Below are 23,246 nucleotides of genomic sequence, written 5' to 3' on the forward strand. Positions count from 1 at the left end.
ACTATTATGTCTTCTGTATCTATTCCACAACAAATCTCTTCTTTCTTTTGATTTTTTACATTCTGTATTGAACCATTTCTGTATTTTCTTATCTGCTTCTTTGTGCTGTGGGATGTACTTCTGGACTCCTATTTCATAAAATTCACAGAATTTTTTATATACAGCATTTAAGTCTTGTCCTCTAAGCTCATTTTCCCAATCAGCTTCTAAGAAATACTTCTTTAGGTCTTGATAATTTCCCTTTTTATAGTTTGGGCTCTTTTTGTAACTGTCATTGCTGTTTACTATGTCATATGCTATCCTGAAGTTATAATTTAGTACTGCATGATCGCTTTTGCTGAGTGGAGGGTGATATATTAAACTGTCAAAATCATTTTCTTGCCTAGTAAATATTAGATCTAGCACTGAAGGTACATCAAGTCCTCTTTTTCTGGTGGTTTCCCTCACATGTTGCGTTAGGAAGAACTCTTGTACGAGATCCAGGAGCTTTTCGGTCCCAACAGCTTTCTTGGCTAATTATATCTAGAGTATTCCAATTTATATTTGTATTGAAATCCCCAGTTAGTATAATTCTTTCTGATTTCTCTTCCATTTTATGTAGTAATGAGCTTAAACTCTGAATTGTACTCTCTGCCAGGTCCTCATATTCATCTCTTTCCCATGTGTTTGATCTGGGTGGCATGTACTAATTGGCTACAATTACTTTACCTTCAGATGTGTTGATCTCTACTGCAATCAGTTCTACTTGTGATGGTATATCTAGTTTTATTTCATTGACTTTTAGATTTTTCTTAGTTAATATTATAATTCCTCCTCCTTTTTTTAAATTTCTGTCTCTTCTCCATATATTGTATTCCTCTAAGTTTAGTATGTCATTGGATATCCTTGGTGTTAATTTTGTTTCAGTTAGGCATATTATTTGTGGTTCATTTTCTCTGACATAATCATTCATCTCTAGTAATTTAGATACCATTCCATCCACATTTGAGTACATCAACTTTATCTTCTTGTTTATATACTTGTCATGACATGGTTCTACCTTCCTCCTTTTTCTTCCATCCTGTTTGTGTACCACTTTCATACCTGCAATCCTATTACTTTGTACAAAAACTTCTCCTCTTCCGATCTTCCCTCGTTTTTTGTTTTTGCTTCCTCCCTTTTCTCTTTCAGTAATTCCAGTTCCTTTTGTGTTAGGCATCTTTTTATCCATACATTTTTGAACTCCTCTTTTTCCATAAGATTCTTTGCATTTTTTAGTATCTCTTCTAGTGTTTACACTCTGGAAAGTCACCTTTAGAGGTCTTACCTTGCTTTTCTCATATTTCCCTAACCTTTTGTGTTCCTCTATGTCTGTACTACAGATTTCCTCTGATACTTCTTTCAGTAAGCTCATTACATTTGCCATCTCCTTTTTGTCTCTTGTGATCTTGTTTTTTAGCTCTTCCTCTTCTATACCAGTGATTACTATAGATTTGTTTATATCTACTGAATCTCTGACTAACTTTGGATTGTTTTGGATTATTCTTTTCACTTCCTTTTTAATGCTTTTTTCCTCCACCCTTGTTTCTAAGTCTTTCTTTACTTTCACCATTTCAGCATACATGGTTTCCACATCATTTTTGTAGCTTTGCACAGCTTCATTCACCTGTGTTTTCTCCTCAATATCACTGCTCTGGTCAGTAAGACTGCTTACTTGCCTAATTGTCTCTCTGTCATTTTTTAAATCTTCCATAACACTCTCGTGATTGACTACTGTACTTGCCATTTCACTCATTTTCTTCCTAAGTGCACTCAATTCCACTGTTAGTTCACTGATGGTTGTGTCTTTCTTATTGGCCTCCCTTCCTAGTTTTTCTATTTTTTCCTTTTGCAAGTGCATTTGCTTCTTTATTTCATCAATTTCATTTTTGAAAGCCATTTCTAGTTTGTTTACACGTTCAACCAGTCTATTGTGAGTCTCCACTTCAGCCAGTTCTTGGTAGAAATCATCATTTTGCTTTTTACTTTTATCCCTTTTCTTTTCCAGATTTGCTTTACCAAAGTATGTATCCATTTTGCAATACTAAAAGTGCAAAGTATATACTTACAATCCCCGTGTTGTTGTAGTCTAAACAAACTTCAGATGACTCAGCATTATTCTTTCGTCTTGTTTTTCTTTCCTGTTTGAACAAGTCTTGTTTAAATTAACTATTTTTTTTCCTTTTAATAATGAAAAATCATTTAGTCTAACCTAGTACAGAGCTTGACTCATGCAAAGATACTAATTTAGGTAATGCCCCTGGCCGTGTTGGTTTGGTACGGAGCGCCGATGTTGCATGTCCTACTCGGTTGAATCCCTGTACGTGTGTGTGTGTGTGTGTATTTACCTATTTGTATTTACCTATTTGTAGTATACAGGAATTGAGCAATGCTCGTGTTGTCCTGTCTCCATATCCACATTTATCAAGTCTACCTTTACACACATGAATGTTTTTCTCATGCACCACCTCTTTGTCTAAGTCGTTTCAAATATTTAAGAATATACCTAATTGTGATATACACGGAATGTACTATGCTCGTGGGTTTCCGTCGCTGTTTCCCAATAAGTCGAATTTAACTTTAAACTCGTTTAAGTTTTTAGACTGGACGATCGCTTTGTCCAGGCTATTCCATAAGTCTATACTTCTGTAAGGAAAGCTATATTTCTTGATATCCTTCAAGCAGCTTGACTTTTTCAATTTCATTCCATGTCCTCTTGTTGCTCTCTTATCCCATACAAACAGATCTTCTTTGTCAATTTTATCTACTCCCACCATGGTCCTGAACACCGCAATCATGTCTCCCCTCTTTCTCCTTTCCTCTAACGAAGGCAAATCCAGTTTTTCCAGCCTCTCTCTGTATGACAGGTCTGTCAGACTGGGGACCATCTTGGTTGCTGTTCTTTGTATTCTCTCAATCTTGTTTATATCTTTCTTTTTGTGTGGGGACCACACTACCGCTGCATATTCTAACCTGGGGCGGATCATGGCCACTATCAATTTTTTCATCATTTCCTCATCCATATAATGAAATGCTACTCTTATGTTAGTCAAGAGCTTATAAGTCTCTCCAACTATCTTGTTAATGTGCTTTTCTGGTGACAAACTATCTTGGACCAGCACTCCCAAATCTTTCTCTTCTCTCCTTTTTGTGATTAATTCATTACCCAAAAAATAATTCAGTGATGGTCTCCTGGTACTTTTACCCATTTCCAATATTTTACATTTCTTTACATTAAATTTCATTTCCCACGTCCGGCTCCAATTGTGTATCCTATCCAAATCCTCCTGCAGTATTTTACAATCCTCCTCAACCTCTATCTTCCTCAAGATCTTTACATCATCAGGAAACAGACTCGCATAACTGTTCACTTCATCTACCATATCATTTACGTAAATCAGGAACATTACTGGCGCCAACACTGAGCCTTGAGGGACTCCACTTGTTACTTCCCTCCATCCAGACATCTTTTCCTTTATTACTGTCCTCATTTGTCTGTCTCTCAAAAAGTCTCTCATCCATTCCAGAAGTTTCCCCTTTAGTCCTCCTATATATTCTAGTTTCCACATTAGTCTCTTATGAGGTACCTTGTCAAAGGCCTTCTCTAAGTCTAAGTACACACAATCCACCCAACCATCTCTCTCCTGTACCACATCAATCGCTCTTGAGTAAAAGCTCAACAAGTTTGAAACACATGACCTTCCACTTCTGAATCCAAACTGACATTCAGCCAAAATATTCATCTCTTCCAGATATTTTATCCATCTGTCTTTCAGGATTCTCTCACACAATTTTGCGACCATGCTGGTTAGAGACACTGGTCTATAATTCAGGGGTTCTTCCCTGTTTCCTCCCTTGTAAATTGGTACCACATTTGCCCTCTTCCATTCTTTTGGCACTTTCCCCTCTTCCAGTGAGCATACAATTAAGCTGTGAATTTTATCCGCCAGCTGTTCTCTGCATTCCTTCAGTACCCAATTAGAAATTCCATCAGGTCCTGGGGCTTTCCTTACATCTTGAGTTTCCAGTAATTTATACACTTCCTGCACCTCCACTTTTATATCTTTCATCACCGGAACATTTCTAATCACTCCCTCCCCTTCCACAAGCTCCTTTTCTTTAGTGAAAACTGACTGGAAACGTTTGTTCATTATTTCTGCTTGCATTGCCGGATCCTTAAAGACCTCTCCATCTACTTTCAGCTTGGTGATTCCTTCCTTTTGTTTCAGTTTGCCATTAACAAATCTATAAAACAGTTTGGGTTCATCCTTGCATTTGTCAATTATACCTTTTTCAAAATTCCTTTCTTCTTCCCTACGTATTCTTGTGTATTCGTTTCTTGTTCTTTTATATTCTTCCTTTGTTCTGTCGTTACCTCTCTTTCTCCAATTGTTCCACGCCTTATCTCTCTCTTTTTTGGCTATCATACACCTTCTATTAAACCACTCCTTTTTCCTGTTTTCTTTCCCTCTTACTCTTGGTACAAATTTTTCCACTCCCAAATTATAGAGGTCTAGAAACATATCTCACTTCCTCTGTATCTCTCTTGTTTCTCTGAATTTTCTCCAATCCGCATTTTCAAAAAAGTTTCTCAATCCTGTAAAATTTGCTTTGCCAAAGTTGTATCTTCCCTGTCTATGAAGCTCGTCTCTTGGCTCGACGTTTCCTATTAACATCTGGAACTCAATGACCACGTGATCACTTTTTCCCAAAGGACAGAGATATTCCAATGATTCTATTACATCGGGTTCTTTGGTGAACAGTAAATCTAACCTTGTTGGTATGTCCTCACCTCGAAACCGTGTCTCTTCTTTGACCCACTGCGTCATCACATTATTCATTATTATATTTAATAACATAGTACCCCACGAATCCTCGCCGCCTCCTGAGTACCATTCCTTCCAGTTCACCTCTTTACAATTAAAGTCACCCACCAAAATTATATTATTGCTTTTCTCAATTATTTTTTGCAAGTAGCTAGCCATATCTGACAACATCTCATGGTATTCGTCATCCTTCCATGCTCTCGTCTTTGGGGGAACATACACTACCGCCATATCTCGCTTAACATTCTCTCCAGTTTCTAATTTCATATATATCACTTCAGCCCTGCCTTCTCCCATTTCCACAGTATCTACATTTATGTTGTTCTTCACTGCTATCATCACTCCTCCCTTTTTTTCTTTCCTGTCTTTTCTCCACAGTTTGTATTTACCATCTCCCAAATGAACATCAATATCTTCTCTTAATTTGGTCTCTACAAGGCACATGACATCAGGTTCATGTTCTCTCAAGAAATCATTAATTTCGATCCTTGTCGATATGAAACCATCAACATTAGTATATATCACCTTCAAATTATTTTTGACATTATTAATACCCTCTTCTCTCCTACTCTCTGTCCGTATCACTTCTTCAACTTCTGATCTTTCACAACCATCCCCCCTAGTTTCCTTCACTTCTATTTCCTTAAATACCATTTCCTTACTTTCATATCCAATACTCTCCAAAAAAAAGTATTACGTTCTTCCTCTGTCCTCTTATCATTTTTTTCCTTTACTTCTTCCTTTAATGATTTTAAAACTTCTCTTTCTTCTTCATTCAGATCTTTTCTTATTATAATATTTTCCATCCCCGCCTCTTTGCTTAATTTCCAGGTCACTTTAAGTATCTCATTTATTACACTTTCTGATGTAAACTTGACTCTCATTGGTCTTGTTTCCCCTTTCTTATAAGGCCCTATCCTCCTTACTTCCTCAATTTCTTTTACCCACTTGTCTCCTTCGGGGTCAATCTTGCCTAATATTCCTCTCACCATGTTCGTGTCTTTCTCGAGTCTTGCGAACCTAACCTTTTCTTCCTCTTCCCTGTTTCCAAATACTACCACACATCTGTTCCTTTCTACAGTTTCTCTCACTATTTTCTCTTTTTTCTTCAGTATTTTCACTACATTTTCTTCCATTTCTTTCTTGTTCATTTCCCTTTCTTCCTGGATGATCTCTCTTAAGCTGACCACTTCTTTCTGTTCTTCTTCTACGTGTGCCCACTTTGCCTTGTGTTCTTCTAGTACATTACTCACCTTCTCCGTTTTATTAGTACTCTCTTCAAGTTTCCTCCTCAGTTCAGCATTCTCCCTCTTCAAATTCTTAATCTCTTCATTGGCTGTTTCGTTGGACTGGATTAGACTCTGTATGGCGGTTTCCGTATTTCCTGACACATCCTTTATCACTAGATTCTCTACTTTTTTTTCGAGTTCACTAATCCTCATAATTAATGTTTTCACCAGGTCCATGACATTAGTATTAGCATCAAATCCTTGAAATTCCATTCCCTCATTGTTTACATTTTCGGCCATCTTTAACCTACCGGTAAAGTACCTAAACAGCTGTTACCGAATAAGCCACAAACATTCATGTATACTATTGCCAACAAATCTTTACATTTTTGGTAGTCTACCAACTTTCATTATTTTAAATTTATAGAAAGACCCTAGGAGACAGGACAGACAAAATTCCTGAAACTACTCAAGGTTAGGAGCGATGCCTGGGACGACCTCTCTCTCCGGCTGCTCGTGTGTGTGCGGATATTTATGACTGAAGTGTGCCACGACTCTGGAGGTTTGAATCTGGGTAGATTTTTATTGGTTTCTCCTATCTTTTTTTTTTTTTTTTTTTTTCCCTGCTATCTATACCCACCTCACTCCATCCTTAGATGGGAAAAGAAGTCTGGATGATGATGATGATGATATGTGTGTGTGTGTGTGTGTGTGTGTGTGGTGTATGTGTGTGTGTGTGTGTGTGTGGTGTATGTGTGTGTGTGTGTGTGTGTGTGTGTGTGTGTGTGTGTGTGTGTGTGTGTGTGTGTGAAGTCTTCTAAGTTTACAAGTTTTTTCATTACTGTATACAGGCAACCCCCTTTTAACAGTGATTAATTACCAAGTCATATTGTTATCTGAAATATTGTTAGGGAAACATGTTATAACTTGGGTTCAGTGGGAATCAATTGCTGAAAGACCCTAGGTTGGCCCTGTGTGGGATACTTTTACACAACACAAGTCCAAAATGAACCAAGTAAGGTTCATGATCACCTAAAACACCATGTACTGCCACAATAAACTGCTATGGATTAATATTAGCTATATCATCATCATCATCATCCAGACTTCTTTTCCCATCTAAGGATGGAGTGAGGTGGGTATAGATAGCAGGGGAAAAAAAAAAAAAAAAAAAAGATAGGAGAAACCAATAAAAATCTACCCAGATTCAAACCTCCAGAGTCGTGGCACACTTCAGTCATAAATATCCGCACTTATACACTTGATGCCACCTGTCAGCCAGGGTCAATCTTTTGACTTGTAACACATAATAAGACAGTTCAGGTAATGTGACCTAAAGACTTACCATGCAGAGCTGCTCTCACGCTCCCAGCAGTGCTGCTGGTTCATACACATATTGCTCATTTATTTTCCCTTTTTTTGGTTGCAGATTATCACAAAAGCAGAAATTTGGTATCATACCTGGTAAAAGTTGCAAAATTCTGCAAAAACAGTAGTAACTGGAACATTGTTGAGTGGGGGATGCCTGTACATGGATAGAACTTTACCCTACTCTTTGTCAACTGCTGTTTTGTTCTTTTAGAGTGAGTAGAATGTAAGGATTTCATACTTCATAAAAACTGGAATTGCCTAGAGATGTATTTCCCACACTCTGAAATTACAGGCTGTCTTGTGATAAAACTTCAGGAGGGTATTCTTTGGCTGATTTTTAGTAAGAAAAATGCTGCCTCAACATAGATCCAGTTCTCAGCCATTATGGAAGTGTATCACTGATATCCCTGTGGATGAATTATATGGAAGGCCATTGTCTTTTCAAGTTCTCGGTGTGCATGACACGACAAACTACACTTCAGATGCCAGGGACCAGCAATACAGGTATTAATATTTTATCTTAGACTGCAAGGAGTAATGTGAAGGTTTGCAAGATCTATGGCGATCTGTTGCAATGGCCCCCAAAACTTTTATCCCATAGCCTTGTAAACTCAATACTGTATGTGCCAACTAATTTTAATACATCAGACGATCTCAACAACTGACCCTTCCCTGATAACCTCTTAAGTCCTTAGAAGGACCCATGCTTTTGACATTCCCAGCTTTTCCTTTGTTAATCCCGAAGCAAGATGCTGAATTACCGGAGGATGACTTTGCTCATAAACCTCACTTTCTGGCACTTTTGGTCCTACAGCTCCTCCTCGGGGATATGGCCCTGGACCTTCTTCCACCAGGAGAAATGCAATATGCAGGTGAGTTTTTGGCTCGTGGGATTTTGCATGCCAGGTTAAATGGACAGTGGTCAACCTACATAAGACTTCTAGCAAAACCATTGACACTGCTATTCAGGTGAGACTACAGTTGCTGCAATCCACTGGCACTGATAACTTCTCCATTGTTGCCAGTTCTGTCTTGACCCAAAGCAATTTTTAGCCAAGGGGGGTTACCTTAGAGGCTGTGGACCAGGCAGTGCTCACTGTGCCTCAGCTGGGCTTTCATCTCAGTCCTAGCTCACCCTATCTTTAGTTGGGAAAAAGGTTGGGATGATGATGATGATGGTCCCCTCAAATCATAACCTGATTTGATGACAAAACCAACCTTCAACATACTCTCAACATACAATATCTGGGAGCACCCAGCTGAAGTGGCCTCATTTCTTTAGTCCATCAGGTTCATTTCCAGCTGAGCCCCAGGCTACATCAACAACATGGTATGACATAGTGAAAATGGCAAAAGAAAAAATACAGTACCAACAGTTGAAGTGTTATTGGGTAGAATATTTTAAGTACAGTAACTTGGACTGCACAGTAGACACTTTTATCATGGTACAACTGAACAGTATACAACCTTTTGAACAGAGTATTATACTAGTCTAACTGAAGAGTACAGTATGGGACAAACTGCCTTTCACTATCCATGAAACTAGCAATGAAAAATATTATTTAGCCATTATCTAATGACTTGCTTATACCAGTGTACAGAACTAAAGTCTTTGCATGTATTACACTTTAGGAAAATGAAATTAACTGGTACTCAGAGTACAGAATTAGAAATAAAATTATATCAAATCCACACAAAGGAAAAGGTGATAATGATCATGCTTTAAAATATTCTAGAAATTTCAAATAAATACAGTTTTTTCAGCATGTATTTTTACTGCCCCCAAAATTATATCACTAGATCTGACAATGGAATCCACTATAACAATTACAGGCCTAAAATTTGATGTATGGCAGGTAACTTCTTAGGACGACATCCCAGTGTAGGTTGGGACACTGTATGCAGCTTCTGAAATACATTTATATCTATACTACTGATGACAACAGTGGTTTGCATTAAAACTTAATGAAACAATAGCTCAAGCCTCCCTGAGTAATATACCGTTGGTGCCTCCGCAACACACTGCAGAGATTACAGTATTCAGTGTCTCCCTTGTACCACTAAATGGCATATTTTGTTTAACCTGTTACAGCTTAACTATGACAGGAAGAAAAATGGATGCAAGGTGATTATAACATAAAAAATAAATTTGCAGTAAAACTTTAATAACCTGAATCTCAGTTCTCTGAAGCTTTCATCAAGGTATACGCTATGGCTGGCTGGACACACATTCTGACTATAAACACAAAAAATTTCTCACTGACTGGTTTCACTGTCAACCCAGAATAATATTGGTGGGAGATCTTTCTGTTGGATCAACCTTATTACAGTCTTGCAGGATGTACCACCAGGCTGACTGAAGGAAAACCATAACAATTAAAACTACATAGTAAAAATATTCAGTATGTTGTCAAGATTACCTTTAAGACACAATATGACTGCCTTATATGATCTTTAAAATGATATCTTAAGAAAGCCTTAAAATACAACTGGCACCTAATACAACCTCAGATAAAACCCTGGCATGCTGCTGCTGTTTCAAAAAACTACACTGGTCGTATTATCAAGAACAAAAGTTCACTGACAATCCTCTGCCAGCATTTTGTCCTGCCTTCAGGAGCATAGCCAGGCCTCAACAAATTGGGAGGGGGGGGGGGGTAGGCCAAGGAGGAGCCAAGTCTTTTTTTGGGAGGCTCACCACTGCACAGTGTGTACACATTAAATAATTTAACATTTTAAGTGGAGGGGCCATTAAGGGGGCCCAGGCCATACCATGGTTACACCACTGCCTGTCTTTCATATTTTTTATTCCTGCCTGAACATGAGAAAGTATCCTTTCTTCTTATAATCTTCCACTCTGTGCTCCTTACTGCTGTTGTCTTTCATATTTTTTCACTGAACATCAGAAAGTATCCTTTCTTCTTATACTCTTCCACTCTGTGCTCCATACTGCTGTAACATAGCAATACTTTGTATAATATTTTTCACTGCCACAACCAGCAAGAAAGTGTTAGCAAACTTTTGATCACATTAAAACAGTGTACCTCTGCTCTTCCCACTACACTGATCTACACTCTTCTCTGACTTTTCCCATCCCAACTCTAAAGCCACACAATCAAGAAGATACAAATTCATTTGGCTACTACAAATACCATTCCACACCACTAACAATTTAAATGAAAAACAAACAACTCGTAGGACCAAATTCTTATTAGCTTATGAGGTTTTCCAGAACCTCTTCTTCTGTAAATTATTTGCATATTACACTAATATTTACTTGTTCTATATGTATTTCCAATATAAACATAAAATGGAATTATTATGTGGAAGAGATATTAAAGAGGTATATACAAAATAAACTAGTAAGGATGAGGTGGTCGAGGCGTCCTTCACTGCCAAGAATATGATCCTTAACTTCAAAATGGTACTGCATATGCAGAATAAAAGCTTATCCCTGTCCTCTTGCAATCTATGGAGATGTGACAAATGTAAAGATAACACAAAGCCATGACTAAAAAACAAGCAAAATGATGAGTGCAAGCACATGACGAATGTAAAGATAATACAAAACCATGACTAAAAAACAAACTAAATGATGAGTGCAAGCATATCAGAAGGCCGCTGGAATGAATGCCTTAGCAAGGGCAAGCACTGGAGAGCCTGACGGTATGCCGGGGAAGGGGCCAGCAGAACCAGCTATGTCCAGGTGGGAGTACTTGAGTGGCTGGCTGCTGTCCTTTCCATGCTATGGATAAATGGTAAATTTTAGAAAAAAAAAAAAAAATCATTCACTATACCTGTATTATAGGATGATAAATTATGTATCCATGCCATTCCTAGATTCAGCTCCCTTAGCTCTTGATTGCTCCCATGGACAAGAAAATAACATCAATGCTGTGTGATAACATCAGCCAGGGACTTGCACACTCTTTGAGTGAACCTTTCTACACAACAATACTTTTGTACACGAGATTTCCATGTGCAATCCACATGTCCACTGTCTCAAACTCCAGTCCTTTATCCCCAATTTCCCTCTAGAAAGAGAATGGGTGGACATGAAGGTGAGCACCTAAACAGGTGGGACAGCTGTAAAAATGCACTACATCCTTTGGGCCAGCAAATGGACAGTTTTATTTCAAATCTGCCAGTTTAATGGCCTCCCAGGAGTTAGTGCCTAAATAGCCATGAGTCCCCATGACATGAATTCATGGCCACAGGATCATGAGCTCCTAGAAACCATGCACATAAAACACAAGGCATCACTGCAAAATGGAGTAAATACTATAAAAACACATTTCTTATTACACTTTCTCTTCTGTCTTTCTTTCCTTCATTCTTTCCTCTTCCTTCTGCCTATGGGTGACTCTACACTGAGTGACAAGCCAAATGGTTTCCTGTACACCAGGGAACCATTTACTACACTGAATGGTAACCATATAATCAAATCATGGCGCCTGGTGGTTCAGTCGGTAATTATGGTGCTCCAATTGGATTGAGCCTGTGTAGGTTTATATCCAAGGGATGGTTGGGGTTTACTACTCACATAATGCCACTCAGGGATGAGTTAGGCTGGTCACTCTCATCTTAAATGTCAAGACCAACTTGCCTAGACCCAGGTTCCTACGCTCCTCATGGGGTTACATAGGATTGGATGATGGATGAATGGATACAGATGCACTTCATATTCAACAGCCAGTCAATCAATTGACTAGCAAGTTAAAAAAGGGGTGGCAAACCCTTGGAATGTACTCCTCTACATATTTCATCTAACCAACACACCACTATTGATTCCCTTAGCTTGTGTGTTTCCATACCTTGCTTACTCACACATTCATCTGTCATATCCTTTCTGGCTTCTTTCTGGCCTATCGTGCCTCCTTCTACTTTCAGTCTCACTCATAATTATGCTGTACCAGTTTCTCCACCTGATATGGGTACTGGAAAGGGATGTTTTTATGTGGTGGTACCAATATAACCAGGTGACTCCACTGCCTAGGTATACAAGCATCCCTCAACTCCCTATCCCCTGAAAGGAGGGTGGTTGGCTCCAAAAGAAGGAAGACTTCAGCCTGCAGTCCACTGGGTTCACTTTTCTGATGAACCTGGAGCCACACAACAGCCACCACCCTAGTTACAAACTTACACCCATTCTCTCCAAGACCCTATCTACCATCTAAGCACACACTCATCTACACTATTAAAAAGACTTCCATACTCCACATCTCCCAGAATTACAGTTTATTATCCTACCCACTCTATGCACACAATACACACTCCTTGACAATCACATCTACACTCTCACTCTGAATTTTACACACCTAAGCTAAATCAAAGTCACAACCACAAGTTAATATGGGCACCAAAATACCTTAATGCATTCCTCTTTCAGTCTTCACACTCAGAACTCTTGTTTCTTATCAAGGTATTCACAGCACTAGCCACTTTTCATCCTTGAATCACTGTATTTTCCACTTCCTTTGTACATTTACAGTAATCACTCACATATCCAAACTAACTGGGCCAAAGGAGGGTCGGATTATACAAAAATAATTTGGATAATGACAAATACACTATTTTAGCCATACAATTTTTTTTTTTCATCGATACAAATAAGAAGGAACGAAAGGCCAGGAACATGCAAATTGTTCCCTCCAAGAAAAAACAAAAACAAAAAGATAACGGAGAGCCAAATTCAAGATCCGTTCATTTCTATGCCTGGACACACAGCGTTTGAAAGACTGGAGATCACAAAAAGAGGGAGACAGTTCCAGAGCTGACCTGTTGCATACATGAAGGACTGGGAGTAATGGTTAACTCTTGCATTAGACAGCTGGACAGAAAAAGAATGAGATTTTGTTGCTAGAAAGGTGCTATGTGCCTGCCGTACTGGTGGATAGATGCAAACACACAGTTCAGAGGAGCAGTGACCACTGAAGCAGTGATAAAAAAAGAGATAAAGATGCAACAGTGCGGTGAAGAAACAGGTTGAAGGGAGCCAGTAAGAGAAGGAGGGTTAGTGAGACAAAAAACCTATGACTCCACCCTGTTGAGACGAGCTGTATGTGTGGAGCCTCCCCACACATGAGAGTTGTACTCCACACAGGGGCAACTAAAACCTGTGTATAGAGTCAACAACTGTGCAGGGGTAAAGAAAGCACGGAGTTGACTTAGCACACTGAATCTCTTGGAAGCATATCACATCATCACCATCACCATCCGGACCTCCTTTCCCACCCAAGGGTAGGGTGAGGAGTAACAATGTCCAGACAGCCCAAAATTGCCCAATCCAATGGGCCAAGCTTCCATTCACTCATTATTCAATTCCCCGGATTCCTGGCTCTATCAGATAAGCCAAAAACATTCACCACGTTCTGAAGCTTCACATAATCGTATCCGACAGAGTCAATCCAGACGTTGCCACGTTAAAAAGGGGTGCCCAAGATCCCTGATCATGCACTTCTCCTCACCAAATTCATCCAGCCAGCTCGATCTCTTGTCAGTTCCCTAGCCTCACCGACTTCCAAACCTCTCTTCCTCACACGTTCATCCACCATATCTCCCCACCTTCTCCTTGGCCTACCTCGCCTCCTCCCTCCTTCGAATTCGCTCAGCTATACCTTCTTCGCCACTCTATTGTTATCCATTCTCTCCACATGACCATACCATCTCAGTACACACTCTTCAATTCTGGTGTCCACCGACTTCCTCACCCCGCATCTTTCATGAATCACATTATTTCGTATCCTGTCCACCCTCTGTACTCCACATACATTCCTCAGCAGTCCTATCTGCACTGCTCTTACTCTTGACTTTTCATTTTCATGCCACACCATAGTCTCACATCCATATGTTAAAGTTGGCACTAACACTCCTTCATGTACGCCTCGTGCAGTTGCAACACTCAAGCCTCTGATTCTTATCAAGGCCTTCATAGTATCAGCTACTTTTCTTCCTTGTGTCACTCTACTTTCAACTTCTTTTGCACATTTTCCTCTCTTTTCTATCACAGTACCCAGGTATTTGAACTCTCTCACCAATTCCAGTCTCTCTCCATTCACTGTTACATATCACAAGAGAGGTAAAATGTTCTTTCCAAGATAAATCCCAAGAAAATGACACCCCAAGCATGTTTCAAGATGATGCAGGATTGAGCTTAATATTGTTAACGATTAGAAGGTACTCCTGTGAAAGATTTTGTCAGGTTGATAGATGTAAGAACTTCATTTTTGATGCATTAAAAACAGTAAGATTATTATTACACTGGTCAGAGATATGAGCCAAGTCAGACATTAGATGTGCCATAGCCTCTCCCTTTACTATTTACGTAACTGCTGAGATGGACGCTGCAGGAAGCAAATGGCAAGGTGAAGGGTAGAGCCATCAATGTATGAGTGGATAGGGTTAGAAGTACATCTAAGAAGTTCATTAATGCATATGAGGAAGAGAGCTGGTGATAGGACAGAGCCCTGAGGAACACTGCTACTGATAGCTCTAGGAGATGAACAGTGGCAGTCTACAACAGCAGCTATAGAATGATCAGAAAGGAAGCTAGAGATGAAGGCACAGACAGAAGGATAGAAAACATAAGACGGCAGTTTGGAAATTAAAAATTTATGCCAGACTCAATCAAAAGCCTTAAAGATGCCAAGTGCTAAAGCTTTTGCCAGAGTCCCAAAAGGAGGATGACCAGGGGTCTGAAAGGTATGTGAGAAGATCGCGAATGGAGAGTCCCTGGTGGAACCCATACTAACAATCAGAAAGATGGTTGTGACAGGAAAGCTTTAAATTTTTTTTGTTAAGAACAGACTTGAAAACATTTGAAATAAAGGATGTTAGTATAAACAAAATTATTTTTAGCAGAGCAAAGAACAGGCTTAGCACAATTTCAGACAGAAGTATGAAAGAGGTGAGACTCAGGAGTGGGTTGGCTCCAGTACCTTTGGTAGGCCTTCTCCTTGTTGTGGACAGCAGTAGAACAAGCATGATTAAAACAAGTTTTTTTCTGCACTAGTCGAGGATATGAGAAAGGAATATGCTGCCATGCACATGGCACACTTGGACGGCTCTTGGCCATGGATGCAATACTCATTCCAGGGAAAATCAAACAAGTACTGCCTAAGGGCCTCCTAATCAGCAGCTCCAAAGTGCCACAACCAACGTTTCTTTGGAGGTCCACAAGCCTTACTGGAACAATAGGATAGGTTAAGGTGATAAGGTTGTGATCGTAGCCCAACGGAAAGGAAAGATTAGCAGCATCAGCAGAAGGATTAGTTGTAAAGTAGAGGCCAAATATGTTGGAACTCTCTCCAAGGTGATCAGGGATACAGGTACAAGCTGCTCTAGGTCATTAAGAATTAAAAAGATGTAGCTTGTTCACCAGGTGGATCAGTGAAAGGAAAGGAGAGCCAAAGATGGTGGTGAACATTGAAATCTCCTAAAATGGAGATTTCAGAGAATGGAGAAGTGGATAGGATGTGTTCCATCTTAGAGTAAGACAGTCAAAGAATTTTTCATAGTCTGTTGAATTAGGGGATAAGTATACAGCACAGACAGATTTAGTCAGAGAATGACAGGAAAGCCAAAGTGCAGAGAGTTGAGAATTCAAAAGATTCAGGTTCAGGTACACGAGAGCAAGTAGAACACAGAAGAGGGTTTGCTATCAGTTGCCTCAGATAGCTGAGTCTCAGTTAGGAACAGGTGAGCTTTAGAGGAGGAGGGATGGTGCTTAACACAGAGTAAGTTTGAGGAAAGGCCATGAATGTTGCAGAAATGAAGAAAAAATGAGTCAGACAGTGGTTCCAGGCATGTCGCTGGGTCGTCACTGGGAGAGGGTCAGATGGTGGGGACATTTATAGTTCCTCCACCTGAAGACTCCAAGGCTTGGTTAGTAGAAACCATGTTTTGGGGGGAAAATTTTGAAGAGGAAGTGAAGTATGTAATATGCATGTAGTTTGGTGTAGACAGTTAGAGGAACCTGTATTTGAGAGCATGTTGGCCTACTCTCTATGTAACTGAAACAATGAAAAGGTTCGGCGAAGAGGGATGTCAGAAGGTAGTTCAAACGGCTGATGAAACATGAGCTCCAGCTCTCCCTGTCATCAGCTATCTACTCATCTTGGGAATACCACCCTGCTTGACTGGCGCTACAGTCACTCATGAGTATTGTGGTTGGATGAGGTGCTGTTGAGGTGGATGGTTGGCTGCATGATGGTGTGGGCGATAGTACAGGCAATGTTACAGGAGTGGTCAGTTTGATGAAGGAATGCCCATTTGGTCTGATTTCTGATGAACAAGTTAGGAAGTTCTTGGAAGGAGCTTGAGGCCTTTTGGAAGGGTGGAATTGCATTTGGGTGTTCACAGTAATCAAAAAGGCTTACTTGACTTTCCCAGCCTTATGCATACGGGTGGCAGGTTTGCCATTATCATCATTTTCTTGGGCATTTGAATTTGGTGGGAGGCATGATGCACAATTAATTGAGCTCTGATTAAAAGAGGAGAACACACAAGGCATGTGTATGGTGGCAACGTGACACGGGTGTTTGTTACTGTTTCGATTCGCTCTGCCACCTACTGGTCACCATGCGAACTTTGCCATGTATGCAAAATTAAAATTTCTTCATGTATTTGTTATCATTCACTCTCATTTTAAATGTAAGGACCATCTTGCCTAGCCCTGGGCTCCTACGCTCCTCATGGGGCGAAGTAGGACTGGATGATGGATGGATGGATTTGTCAACATTTATTAATTTTGTTAATTAGTCAACATGGAGGTTCGGAAAATGTTGACGTTTATATAAGGCAGGTTCGGATACACAAGTGATTACTGTACCTCTTTTTTTTTTTTTTTTTTTTTTTAAACAAGGTGCCAAGGTATTTAAACCACTTCATCAATTTATCTCCCATCACTTAACAACATAAAATGATAAAAGCTTGATTCCCATCAGAAATGCCTGAGAAAAAAAAAATCTGGAATCTTCCTCAAAAAAAAGGCTGGCTGGTTTAATTTTCATTCATTCCTCCTATGACCACCCTACAGTCACGTATCTATCTATCTATCTATTGCCAGACGCCTCAATCCCGTTTGGGGTGGCCACAAACAAATCGCCTCCAAGTCGCCCTGTCCCCCGCCATTTCACTACCCTGCCCCCAACTCACACCCCCCTCTCTCATATACCTCTCCACCCCATCCCTCCATCTCATCCTCGGTCTCCCCCTCCCTCTTCCCCCCTCCACCTCACTCACATACACTCTCTTCGTCAGTCTTTCACCCTCCATCCTCTCCACATGGCCAAACCACCTCAGTGTGTTCCTCATAACGCTTCCTATCACATCCACATCCACACCACAACGCTCCTTTATATCCTCATTCGTCAGCCTGTCTCTCCACGTGACTCCACAGGCTCCTCTTAAATAACTCATTTCCACTGCTTTCACTCTTGACTTGTGTCCTTCCAACAATGTCCAAGCTTCACTTCCGTACGTTAGAGTTTGTATCACAATACTGTCATGTAGTAACTTTTTTACTTCCATGCTCACTTCCCTGTTTCTTATCACTGCTTTCACATATCAACACTGTTTATAAGGATATTCTTGCCACTGCAGTGCCACCATATAGTCTCTTGTCACCACCAAGTTGGCAAGATATACTTTATGTGTCACTATCTACCTGTCACATAAAGACCTCTCTCATGATCAAGACAACTCTTGTCATTTCAGCTAATGTCAGCTCATGTACTCAACTGAGTGAGTACAATGAACCTGAGTGTTATTCGTCTGCATATGGATTAATGACAATGCCACTGTATTTCATAGAACATACTTAAAAGTTTATAAGGCGCACAAAATACCTAACCTAACCTAACCCAACCCAACCAAACTAAACTAAACTTACTTTAACTAACCAAAGCAAAGCAGACTAACCTAATCTAACTAACCAAACCAAGCCTAGTCTAGTCAAGTCTAGTCTACCCTAGCCTAGCCTAGCCTAGTCTAATCTAACCTTGTCTAGCCAAGCCTGTCCTAACCTAACCTTGTCTAGCCTAGCCTAGCCTAACCTAGCCTAGCCTAGTCTAGTCTAGTCTAATATAGTCTGGCCTAGTCTAGCCTAGCCTAAGTCTAGTCTAGCCTAGCCTAACATAGTCTAGACGTGCCTAGGTCTACTCTAGTTTGGCCTAGCCTAGCCAAAACTAACCTTACCTAATCCAACTAACCAAACCAAACTAACAACCTAACCTATAGTAGTATAATCTAATCCAATCTAACCTACCCAGCCCCTAACTCAAACCAGTTTTATCTAGTCTAACCCCAAATACCTTATCAAGCCCTGAGGCAAGAATGAGGAAAGCCGATGGTGTCTGGTGTCCGCGAGGTGTGCGGGAGGATGGGGCATTGTTGCACTGACGCACATCCTCATATTCACTCTTACCAGCATGGAACTCATAGTCTTCACGCCGGATGGACGAAATCTGCAGTAAGGTTATTATCAGTTAACTACATGACTCTTGGTGACATATAGGGTGATCCATAAACAACACTGGAACAGAAACTCACCTGGGGATAGCTTACGTATTGCAGGGATGGCTCAGTCTGCTGATGTGGGTATGGGTATGTCAGTGAGAGTAGAAAATTAATAATGGAAGACAAACACTGATAACAGTGAATCATTCATCCCTGCAGCACACAAGAATGTGTCTGTCAGAGAAGAAGAGGAGCATTATACCTGGACCAACCTGTATTATTTATTTTATTCTTACAATCTCCAGGAAATCTTATTTACACCTGGTAAGATTTTTTTTTTTTTTTTTACCAATGAGGTTTGATTTAACTTTCATTTATCCCCTCACTACAAGCAGTCTCCCCAAAAGCTGAATAAAAATTGTCTGAAGTTAACAAGTTATCAGAGTTGTTATCATTATTATTTAACCCAAGTCTGTCCAGCCAAGCAGAGCCATCAACCACGGAAAGTACTGTAACTGTTTCTGTGGGGCCATCCTACAAGTACAGTATAGAATATACACGATGTAAAGATTTGGTGTCCCCTTCCAGTATACAGCACCTTATCAGGGTCACATCAGGGTCCTTTCCCACAGTGGACTGCAGGGAAATGTAAGGAGGTTTGGCTCCTGGGTGAACTCCATAGGTCCTCTGCTCTCCTCAGGGTACACAGCACCACCACATGTAGGCTCTTCAGCACCTGTCATCAGAATAAAATCCTTAACCCCTTGAATAGAGGCAACACATTTTTCAATAAATTCTTGCCATCTCCAGATAATACACCTTACGAAGGAGTTGCTGTGGTATTGAGCAGAATCTAGGCATTGGAGGGGGGGGGGGAGGAATGCTACATGTTTCTTCGGGCCCAGCTGGGGGAACCAAAATAATATACAGAATTAATTTTCTAACAATAGAGTAATAATAATAATAGCAAAATTTATATACATACATATATATATATATATATATATATATATATATATATATATATACAGTATATATATATATACATACATATATATATATATATATACCTTTAGTGGTGGATGGGGGCACCCACCATCCACTCACTTGATGTAGTGCTGCTGTTGGGTGTCTGTCCTTTCCTCTCCATCCTCTTCTGTCTTTCTTTCCTTCATTCTTTCCTTGTTCTTCTGCCTACGGGTGACTTTACACTCCCTCTTCTGTCTTTCTTTCCTTCATTCTTTCCTCTTCCTTCTGCTTGTGGGTGACTCTACACTGAGTGACAAGCCAAATGGTTTCCTGAACACCAGGAAACCATTTACTACGCTGGGTGGTAACCATATCACCAAATTTTGGCGCCTGGTGGTTTAGTGGGTAATTATTGCACTCCAATCAGATTGAGCCGGTGAAGGTTTATATCTAAGGGGTGATTGGGGTTGATTGCTCATGTAATGCCACTCAGGGATGAGTGAGGCTGGTCACTCTCATCTTAAATGTCGGGACCAACTGCCTAGACCCGGGCTCCTACACTCCTCATGGGGCAATGTAGGACTGGATGATGGATGGATGGATATATATATATATATATATATATATATATATATATATATATATATATATATATATATTGGAGCCTCTGTGGTACAGTGGTAGAGTGTGCGTTTCGTACACGGGTGGACCAGGGTTCGTGCCCCGCCAGGGTAATAAACTTTGGGAGTGTTCACCCGGCCACGTACTGCATTGGCGGACAACAGGGGTGCTGTGGTTGAACCAGTGTCACTTACTGTAAAGTATGCTTGCACCCAGTTGGCTTGCGCGGGCCAATTACACTTGGTTCACAGACTACACACACATCCAAAGCCACTCCAACACTACAACTACACTAACAAGCACTTCTCACCCTACATACAATCTCTACTAGACAGCCTAAGCCACTTGGTAGAGATACATTGGCTGTATCGTCCCGACTTCAGTCGGGATAGGTCGGTCCTGCAGTGGATAGTCAAACGGCTGATGATGATGATGATGATATATATACAGTAATCCCTCCATGATCCAACGTAACAGAGCCCAAGCAACGTCCATGATTTGGTCTTGTCCAAGACTTGGGAAAAATGCTCCTGGACAGGTACTTATAGGCCCCAACCCAACCTACCTTTGAAAGCCAATTAAGTAACTCCTTACTGGACGTGCACAGCACCTATTTAAGACCTTAGTCACATAAATAAGGGATAAACACCATAAAATAAATGAAAAGGAACTAGAGAATGAGAAATTAGAGGTGTGTAAGGAAAATATTTAGCAGTGTACTGGGTACTTACCACACGTCCGTGGCCGTCACGAGTGTTGAAGTGCACTTGAAGCACGTACAGTAATCCAGTGTTGCGCTGCACTTAATCCTTTGCACTGTGAATTATAATTGTTTAACACTGCATATTCTGTTCTTACTTGCGCCACACCGGTTGCAACATGCCAGTGTTGCACTCTGCACTTAATCCTTTGCACTCTGAATTCTAATTTCTTAACACTGCACAACACTGTACATTCCCATGTGGTCTAGTGGCGAGGTACTGCAGTTTATTCACTGTTTATTCACAAAAGCGAGCATGTGGGCAGCCATGGCAACGAGTGTGCAGTCATGACGGTAGGTAAGCAGAAAACGGAGAGGATGCAGGGACGCTATAGTGGACGTCGCCAGATCTATGCACCAAAACACAGCTGTTTGTCACTGCGCGGCAAATTTAGAGTAGGGATGAACACATACCTTTTTTTTTTTCTTTCTTTCTTTCTTTTTTTTTTTCCTTTTTTTTTTTTTTGGTGTGTGTGTGGGGGGGGGGTGTCCATTTTTGGTGTCCCAAATCCCAAGTTCAAAATGTCCAGGACCTAGGGTGTCCAGGTCTTAAAGGGTTTACTATATATATATATATATATATATATATATATATATATATATATATATATATATATATATTTATATATGTATATCCATCCATCCATCATCCAATCCTACACTGCCCCATGAGAAGCGTAGGAGCCCGGGGCTAGGCAGTTGGTCCCGACATTTAAGATGAGAGTGACCAGCCTCACTCATCCCTAAGTGGCATTACAAGAGCAATCAACCCCAAACACCCCTTAGATAAAAACGTTCACCGGCTCAATCTGATTGGAGCGCAATAATTACCCACTAAACCACCAGACGCCAAAACTTGGATATATGGTTACCACCCCGCGTAGTAAATGGTTTCCTGGTGCACAGGAAACCATTTGGCTTGTCACTCAGTGTAGAGTCACACACAGGCTGAAGGAAGTGGAAAGAATGAAGGAAAGAAAGACAGAGGAGAATGGAAGGAAAGAAGGATGGAGAGGAAAGGGCAGACACCCGAGAGCAGCACTACATCGAGTGAGTGGATGGTGAGCGCCCCCACCTACCACACAATATCTATCTATCTATCTATTGCCAGACGCCATAATCCCGTACGGGGTGGCCATTTGACTCTGAGTTATTTGTTTTACAGGGAGGGGCACTAAACCTCCACCCCACTTGACATGTAGGGAGCACGTATGGTTTGGTTATATGGTTACCACCCAGCGTTGTAAATGGTTTTATGGCTTACAGGAAACCATTTGGCTTGTTACTCAATGTAAAGCCACCTGTAACGGAAAGAAAAGCATTAAGTAGTGACAGGAAAGATGGGAGAAATAGGAAGAGAGGAGGGCAGGCACAGAAAAAGAATGATAAAGGCTAAGGAAGAAGTAGGCAGCACTACATCAAAATATATATATATATATATATATACACACACACACACACACACAGTATTTACTCACTACAGTGAGGAAAAGACGCTCCGCTATAATAAGTAAAAGAAAATCACTGAAGTTGATCTACGTTAGCATTCAGTTTAATTTCCACGACCAACCTTGTTCTTAGCTCAGTTCATAGATGTTCATGCTCTCAATATCTGAATTAAATGAAACAATCATATCCATATATCTACAGTATATAAGAGACTAATATAAAGTACTGTAATGTGATTGAACGATGTTAGTAGACCTCAGGTGAAGACAGTATGCAATAACACGTTCGTCTCATGACTGAGGGACTTTCAGAGTGTCATCTGCTACCTAGCTGGTGAGGATGGTATGGAAACATTAGCGTACCGTTTCATTTTCGGAATGAATATTTTTCTTAGCTCAGTTGCCAACTACTCACTCAGACTCATACTCTTTCCTTACTATTTCAATATGTAAAAAATTTACATTCATATTTCTATAAACAAAGGTAATATAAAGTTGTCTGAATGCAAAATATTAATACAGATCAATTTAAGATCATCTGCACCAA

At 40.3% G+C, this 23,246-nt stretch overlaps 1 protein-coding gene across 1 annotated transcript in view; it reads right to left on the reverse strand.

The window, feature by feature from the left end:
• Positions 1–8,909: 8,909 nt before the first annotated feature.
• The window catches only part of Dip-B (Dipeptidase B), a 103,393-nt gene continuing 89,056 nt past the window's right edge, over positions 8,910–23,246 (reverse strand). Inside the window, exons 10-11 of the mRNA XM_080285536.1 lie at positions 18,757–18,909; positions 8,910–11,189 (exon numbers count right to left, since the gene is read on the reverse strand). Of these exons, the coding sequence (XP_080141662.1) occupies positions 11,055–11,189; positions 18,757–18,909 (288 nt within the window). The 3' untranslated portion in view covers positions 8,910–11,054. The remainder of the gene's footprint in view (positions 11,190–18,756; positions 18,910–23,246) is intronic.

The sequence above is a fragment of the Coenobita brevimanus genome, chromosome 107 (assembly GCF_032717465.1).
Source record: "Coenobita brevimanus isolate Jiangsu-jjx chromosome 107, ASM3271746v2, whole genome shotgun sequence".
NCBI classification, from domain to species: Eukaryota; Metazoa; Arthropoda; class Malacostraca; order Decapoda; family Coenobitidae; genus Coenobita; species Coenobita brevimanus.